This window comes from Triticum dicoccoides, chromosome 6A (assembly GCF_002162155.2).
Source record: "Triticum dicoccoides isolate Atlit2015 ecotype Zavitan chromosome 6A, WEW_v2.0, whole genome shotgun sequence".
NCBI lineage: Eukaryota > Viridiplantae > Streptophyta > Magnoliopsida > Poales > Poaceae > Triticum > Triticum dicoccoides.
In genome coordinates this window covers 63,219,113-63,227,269 of record NC_041390.1, presented here as the reverse complement: position 1 = coordinate 63,227,269, position 8,157 = coordinate 63,219,113, and the positions used below count along the sequence as shown (strand labels likewise).

The 8,157-nt window shown below is 49.7% G+C and overlaps 1 protein-coding gene across 1 annotated transcript; it reads left to right on the top strand.

The window, feature by feature from the left end:
* Positions 1 to 4,571: 4,571 nt before the first annotated feature.
* On the top strand, positions 4,572 to 6,694 carry LOC119318857. Its single transcript, XM_037593429.1, has 2 exons — positions 4,572 to 6,084; positions 6,324 to 6,694. The coding sequence occupies exons 1-2, from the start codon at positions 4,758 to 4,760 to the stop codon at positions 6,359 to 6,361; spliced, it is 1,365 nt and encodes a 454-aa protein (XP_037449326.1). The 5' UTR covers positions 4,572 to 4,757; the 3' UTR covers positions 6,362 to 6,694.
* The last annotated feature ends 1,463 nt before the right edge of the window (positions 6,695 to 8,157 follow it).

The following is an 8,157-nucleotide window of genomic DNA, read 5'->3' as shown; positions in this document are numbered from 1 at the left end:
GTTGGTGGCACCACCAACCGGGACTAATGGGCATCGCACCCTTTAGTCCCAGGTGAACCGGGACTAATGCCTTAGCCGCACGAACCAGGATAAATGCATCCATTGGTCCCGGTTCTGGACTGAACCGGGACTAATGGGCTTACCCGGCCTGGACCAAAGCCCCCTTTTCTACTAGTATGAAAATAGAAAGCAGTAAAGAACTCACTTTTGAAGAGGTGCGTCTCTAGACTCCCGGCGCTCATGAACTCGTACACCAGCATCCAGCGTTCGTCCTCATACCAGTACCCGATCAATATCACCAGCATCCAGCGTTGGCCCCTCCTTGGCTCAACATGCCCATCAGCCCGCGGAGTGAGAGCTGAGTTTTAGGACCATGGCTCGGCCGCACCTACGTCAACACCCTTGGATGTAGTACACCTCCCATTGGGATATGGGCCCTATTAGCATTCAAATTTTTATGATTCAGTACTCTTTAAGTTAACCCATCATTTACGTTGGCATTCAAACAGTGAGTTTTTTTTTCATATTGCTTGTAGGCCTTCTTAGGCTAGACTTCCAATGTGGCACACCTTCCAATAACACTGTAGCTCACAAGACCAAGAAAGAAAATTAAAAAAGAGTCATGTTCAGGCTTCCCAATAATAATGTAGCTCAGGGTGATATGTATGCACGAAAAAATAAAAACATAACAGAAAAGAAAAAATAAACAAACAGAAAGAAGAAAAATGAAAAAAAAACCGGAAAACAGAAGAATAGCAACAGGAGCAGCTACATTACCATGCTCAAGTTTTGATTCTCTCTGGAAACTATTGCTGCCTTTTTTTCTTTGCTGTGATGCACAGAAATTTGTCTAATTGTTAAAAAACCGATTTAGCTTGATATACTACTATCTGCAGCGATTGTTCAGGCATCCATGCAAGTCTGGGCCCATAGCCATTGTGCATCACGAAGCAATAAAGAAAGTGTATGGACCAAACTTGATTATTTTAGCGATTATTTTATTCTAGCATGCAGTAGATCTTATTAGAATCTATAGGCCTGCTAACTATCTTTTGACCATTCCCGCCATGTTTTACTTTGGCCGTCAGGCACAAATCCCAGGGATGGGGCCCAACAGATGTGTGGCTTTGAGCGTAGGTGCGGCTGCACCATGGTTCTATCCAACATTTTTGCCCGCGGAGCGCGCCACACTACACAACCAACACATAGAAGTGATGGAGAGGGCACCTTCTCCATGGCATCGGCACAAGGGCAAGAGCCGCAGCGAGCAACCACCTCACGTGGCTTGAACCTGCATCGGAGCGCTCGCGCCGCCGTGGTCGTGGATCTGGACTTGCTGCTCGATCTGGAAGAGGGGGGTGGAAGGAGCGCGCCGGTGGTGGGGTTAAGGCGAGCGGAGGAGAGAAGGGTTGGGTTGTAGGTTGTGGAGGAAGGCGCCGGTGAGTGGTGGCGGTGATAGATGAGGGAGAGGGGGAGGAATTGGGACGGTGGTGAATCGGGAATGGGGGCAATCCATTTCTCTCTTCTCTATCCCTTCTGGACAAACCAAACGAGCGGCGATGGGGCATCGAAGGAAGGTGTGCCCAATTGGCCACTCTTTTTCCTGATATCCAATGCGTGTACGACCGTCTGCACAGTAAATCGCTCATCTCTTGTGATGTCGTGGACATCGCGAGAGGGCTCCAAGAGGTTTGCTCTTGGAGAGTGTAATCGGCATGTGTAGCATGTTATTGTTTCCCTTTCTCGTTTTTCTCAATCAAGAATGAAATATTATGTGGTGTGGTCTCACAATGTATCATTCTAGATGCTATCTGCAAAAATTGTTGTAATATGATGTGTTCACCACGGGTGATTCCTAGCTAGCATCGGGGTGCCGGACAGATATTGCTACTTTTGTACTTGCTTAGATTTGTACTTGCTAATTGCTAACCTACTGATGGGTTAGTTTAATCCATGTTAGATATAATTAGGTGGGATAATTTGATGGTACTTATCAACCTGAGCACACCAAGCATGTGGATTTAGGAAAAAAAAGTTCTCTCTTCAAATAGTAGTAATAGATGTAGTCGACAAGAAACTTCATACATAGAAGACAAAATATTGTCTGATTACAATTATCTTATTCGAAAAAGATAACACCCTAAGAGTAGCTTAATAATAAATTCCTTGCTCCCCCTCCCTGTTTGTCAAAAAATGTTGGTATCGTCTTCTACTGTATGTAGTCAAGAAAACATATTTTCACTTAATTTGATTATTCTATTCAGGAACACATGTGTAATGAGTTTCGTACAGATGGGGCATCTTCTGTAAGACTTTGAATCCTGGGTCCATGCTATCAACAAAAATACATCCATATTTTAATAGATATATGAGTGTGCTTCTAATGTGCATGACCAATTTAAAATATTACCGTTGAGGTGTAACATGTATGTTCTTTTGTTCGGGTCATTCCACAAATTGGGTGTTCCTACCAAGGACCTCCTGTTGCAACATGCTGCTAAATTCTTGCTCCACTAATAGGGCTTCCTTCTACGGTTCTCTACCATTAAAGTCCTCTAAATGAAATAATGTCTCGTTTGAATAACCAATCAGGAGAGTCCTCCTCTTTTTCATATTCAATACAATTAGCCCCTAGGAGGAATCCACGAGAGCCAGTGGCAGTAGATACTGCAATGGGTAGACACAGGTAAATGGCAAACATAGTAAACATTCTAATTCATAAGAATGAGGATAGTTACCATTGTAGGGGTTTGGAACACATCGTATTTTGGAAAAGTCTCGAGCACGCCAGTGTCAATCAGCGTCTTGGTGCGCTTTTCTTGAGATAACCGAGTCTGCCTCGGGCGCCCCTGCTTGGGCATGGAATTCCAAATTAAAAAAGTGTATGGATCCAACAAACTCAGTGCATGTGTTTCTCTCTAGTGCGTCGCTAGTAATCTTACACACTGCAAGATTGAAGCAAACCGGATGGACAAGTCCATCATCTCAGATGGGGTCTTGGATCATCCAGAGGCTGATCTCGATCGGGAATGGTCAAGAGTTGCTTATCCATACTGCACTGAAAAAATGCAGAACAAGGTTTAGAAAAAACGTAACTTAAAATAAACAGAAATTCAAACTAGACAAGTGTCTTGGTGTCTATAATATATGAATATTTTCACCTTAGTTGATCTCATCTCAAATGACCAAAAAGAACTTGTAATCTCTATAATAAATAAGTATTTTCATAGTATGCATAGGCAAGAACTTGTACAATTTATCATGTTTATGAAAACATGGTAAATCGTACAAGTTCTTGCCTATGCATACTATGAAAATACTTATTTATTATAGATATTACAAGCTCTTTTTGGTCATTTGAGATGATATCTACTACTACGAAAATATTCATATATTATAGACACAAGACACTTTGTCCTGTTTGAATTTTTGTTTATTTTAAATTACATTTTATCTAAACCCTGTTGTGCCTTTTTCCAACACAATATGGATAAGGAACTCTCGACCATTCCCGATCGGGATTAGCCTCCGGATGATCCAACACTCCGAGATGATGGACTTGTCCATCCTTTTGCTTCAATCTTGCAGTGCGTAAGATTACTAGCGACGCAGCAGAGAGGAACATAGGCATTGACTTTGTTGGATCCACACACCTTTTCGCTTGTCATATATTTGCTAAATATATGTTCTGACTTTGGTTTTGCACATTTTCAAGGATCCAGAACAAATCAAGAAGTGCCTCATGGTCCAGATGCTGAAGGTCAGGGACAATGAAGCACTTGATAACATTCTAGAGGAAGTTAGAGCAGCATTGAGTCATTAGTGGCTAAGGTGGACTGTTGCATGAATAAATACTGGAAAAATAATTACTTATCAAGCTGCTCGCTAGGGAATACTGTTTGATCACATCAAATAATTAGATAACATTTTGTCTTCTATGTATGAAGTTTAAAAAGTTATTGGTTTTGGCACCCACTACCTTCGTATTCGCTACAATATTGTTTGCTTGTTTTGGTTCTATCTATTTATTTTGTCTTCTATGTATATTTTATTAGTGTATAAACTAGACCGGTTTAGTGGTCTAAGTGAACCAGGTGTGTTTTGGAGTGGACCATGCCTGAGAATATGGTACTCAAAGACCGGCAAGTTGTGCATCCAGTCTGCGAGGTTTTCATTCGTGTTGTGCCTCGCATTCTATACTTCATCCTAACGTATAACTCCATCCATACACGCACTGCTATATGATACGAGGTTTACTTCATCAGAAATCATCAGATACCAGCCAGGGAATATTCAACTTAAAAATATGATGGTTATATGGCACGTACCTTTCATTACATTTAATCTTCAAGTTCCCCTCGATCTTCCTCTCTCCCTCGCAGATGATTCAAATTAATCTTTCATGCTCATGATGTTTCTGACAACGTGCCGATTTACTTTTATGTGTTCCTGAATAGAATAACCAAATTAAGTGAAAATGCGTTTTCTTCTTGATTACATAAAGTAGAAGACGGTACCAACATTTTCCGACAAACTTGGAAGACCGTTCGTTCTCATGTAACTAATGGACCGAGTCCTACGTAGTTAGGCGCTCTATCCACTCCTCTCACGACTCGCACGTTGTGCATGCCCTCGTATAGCTCGGGCAGTTACTCTCTGTACATGGTATATAACCCCTTCGTGGGCAATGGAATGAATCACGCATTGCTTTCCATAATTCAACTTGGCACCAGAGCCTTCCTTCCTGCGAGCCTACCATGGACACCGGCAACTCCTCTTCCTCCGGCGATCTCACCAGCACCACTGCTCCTCCGCCGCCGCCGGTTCTCCCCTCCTCTGGGCTCCTCACCCCTTTAGCTTCCGCTCCGCTCACAACCCCTTCCGCCGCCATGACTACGCTGCCTCTTGCACCACCACCCACCCTTCCCGTCGCGGCTCCCTCATCTTCCTCCGCCATCCCCTCCATCCACAACCTCAATAACATCGGCAGCCTCATCACCTTCAAGCTGGATGTCCAATCCGGCAGCTACTCCAAGTGGCGCGAACTCTGGCGCTGCATCCTCACCATGTACTCCGTCGCCAGCCACGTCGACCACTACTCCAACCCCGACCAGCAGACACCGGCATGGCGCCACACAGACCTGACCCTCCTTCTGCTCCTCTACTCCACCATCACCGACGCCCTGTACGAGGTCGTTCGCGGCGAGGACAACACCGCCTATCGCGTCTGGAGCCAACTCCGTGACTTCTTCCTCGCCAACCAGCCCGCCCAAGCCGTGCATCTCAGCGCCGAATTCCGTGCGCTCACCCAAGGCGATCTGCGGGTCACGGAATATTGCGGGCGGCTCAAGGCGCTGGCGGACGCCCTGGCGAACGTCGACGAGCCCGTTAAGGACAGGACCCTGACGCTGCAACTCTTGCGTGGACTCTCCCGCCGATACCAGGTGATCGCCACCGTACTTCCGATGCAAACCCCGTTCCCTACCTTCAATCAGGCCCGTTCGCGGCTTCTTCTTGAGGAGCTCACTCAGGACGCCTGGGACCGCTCCGACGGTTCCTCCGCCCTCTCCATCGGCCTTGGCGGTGGCGGTTCCTCCTCCTCTGGCGACCGCGGGTCCTCCGGCGACCGCGGCCCCTCCAGCACCGACCGCGGCAAGGCCCCCATGGAGCGCGGGGGCAGCAGTGGATCGGGCGGTGGGCATCCCGACCGCGGACGTGGGCGTGGCCGTGGCCGTGGCCGCGGCCGTGGTCCCCCTGGCGGTCGTGGGCACGCCACACCTCCAGCCGGCGCCGGCCAAACTCCTTGGCTGGGGTACTTCGCCCCGTGGGGGGCACCCTTCCTGCCGCCGGCTCGCGCGCCGTGGGTTCCTCCCAACGCCGCGGGCGTACTCGGCCCTCGTCCCACCGCTCCGCACCAGGCGTACCCCCTGATGTACGCTGGGCCGTCCGCGCCTCCGTCGCATCCGCCGTCGTGGGATCCAGCCGCGCTCTACTCCGCCCTCAACCAGATGACCCTCCGGCAGCCCGGCGCCACTGACTGGTACCTCGACACCGGGGCCTCCGCACATGTCACCGGTAACGCAGGTATCCTCGCCTCGCTTCGTCCTGTTTCAAAGCAGCATCCCCCTATTATCGTTGGCAATGGATCACGTCTCCCCGTTGTCGCTACTGGTTCCACCTCCCTTCCTTCTTCTTCTCGTTCTCTCCAACTTAACAATGTTTTATTCTCACCAGATGTAGTTCCCAATCTTATTTCCGTTAAACAACTAGCTATTGATAATTCTGTATCTGTTGAGTTTGACCCCATCGGCTTCTCTGTGAAGGACCTAGCAACGCGGACCCCCCTAATGAGGCGCAATAGCTCTGGCCCGCTCTATCGGTGCGGCGGTGCAAGTCCTTCGGCGTTCTTCCTCGGCACCGGCGAGATGTGGCATTGCCGCTTGGGGCACCCTGGGCGTGCCTCCCTTTCCCATTTAGCACAACACTTTCTTCCCGATTGTAATAAACTTCCCTCCCCCTCTCATTCATGTGAGGCTTGCCAATTAGGGAAGCAGCCACGGCTGCCTTTTTCACATTCTAGCACTGTTACAACTTTCCCGTTTCAAATAATTCACTGTGACCTTTGGACCTCACCGGTGGCTAGTTGTTCCGGCTACAAATATTATTTGATCATAATGGATGATTTTTCTCATTATACGTGGACCTTCCCCCTCCGTGCAAAATCTGATGCTCCCGGTGTTCTTCACCGTTTCTTCCAGTTTGTGCTCACACAATTTTGTGTCTTTATCAAATGCATGCAGTGCGACAACGGCGTAGAATTCCTCAACTCATCTCTTCGTTCCTCTCTTAGCGCTCACGGCACCTCGTTACGCTTGTCGTGCCCGCACACTTCACCACAAAACGGCAAGGCTGAGCGTGCCATTCGCTCCATCAACGACATTATCCGCACTCTCCTTGTCCAAGCCCACATGCCACCAAAATTTTGGGTCGAAGCGCTCCACACCTCCACCTATCTTCTGAACGTTCGACCCTCGCGTGCCATCCAACACAACACGCCACACTTTATGCTCTACGGCACGCATCCGTCCTATGACCACCTACGCACCTTTGGGTGTTTGTGCTACCCCAACCTCTATGCCACTACACCACACAAACTCTCCCCCAGATCCACCCCATGCGTCCTTCTCGGTCTCCCGCTCGAGCACAAGGGATATCGATGCCTCGATCTCCTTACGCGCAAAGTCATCACGTCCAGGCACGTCGTCTTTGACGAACTCACGTTTCCCTTTGCTCAGAGTCGCACGCATGCAGCCACCAACCCTGCCGCAGAAAATCCCGCACCATCCGCCTCACCTAGCCTCGATCTCGGGATCGCCCCACCTACCTCGTACCCGTTAGCCCGATCCCCCTCGGGATCCCCCGCACCAGCCGCCCGCACCGATGCAACCAACCCACGCGCTCCACCTCCCCCGCCCCTTGCCACGACGCACCCCTCCACTCGTAGCTCGGCCCGCTCCCCACACATCGCGCCTGCCGCCTCTCATGTTCGCTCCTCTACACCGGATCCCGTGCCCACCCCATGCAACCAATCGGAGCACGTCTCGCCATGCACGCGCGGCTCGCCCGGTCGCACGGGGCCGCCCCCGCTTTCCCTACTGCCTACGTCCCCACCTCCTCGCTCGCTCCCACCACGCGCGGTCCCAGTCGCACCACCCAAAAACCAGCACTCCATGCGCACCCGCGCCAAAGCCGGGTTTCTCCAACCTAAAAGTCTGTTCACTCTTTCTGCAACATCCGAACACATCTCACCTCTTCCTTCCTCGTACAAACAAGCTCTCAAAGATCCTAATTGGTACAACGCTATGCTAGAGGAATATACTGCTTTGTTACAGAACGAAACTTGGTCGTTGGTGTCTCCCCCTGCAGGTGTCAACTTGGTGACGGGGAAGTGGATCTTCCGGCACAAACTGAACCCCGACGGCTCTCTTGCGCGGTACAAGGCCCGTTGGGTCCTGCGCGGCTTCACACAACAACACGGCATCGACTTTGAGGAGACCTTCAGCCCCGTCGTCAAGCCGGCGACGATCCGCGTCGTCCTCAGCCTCGCCGTCTCGTCCGACTGGCCAATACACCAGTTGGACGTGAAGAATGCGTTCC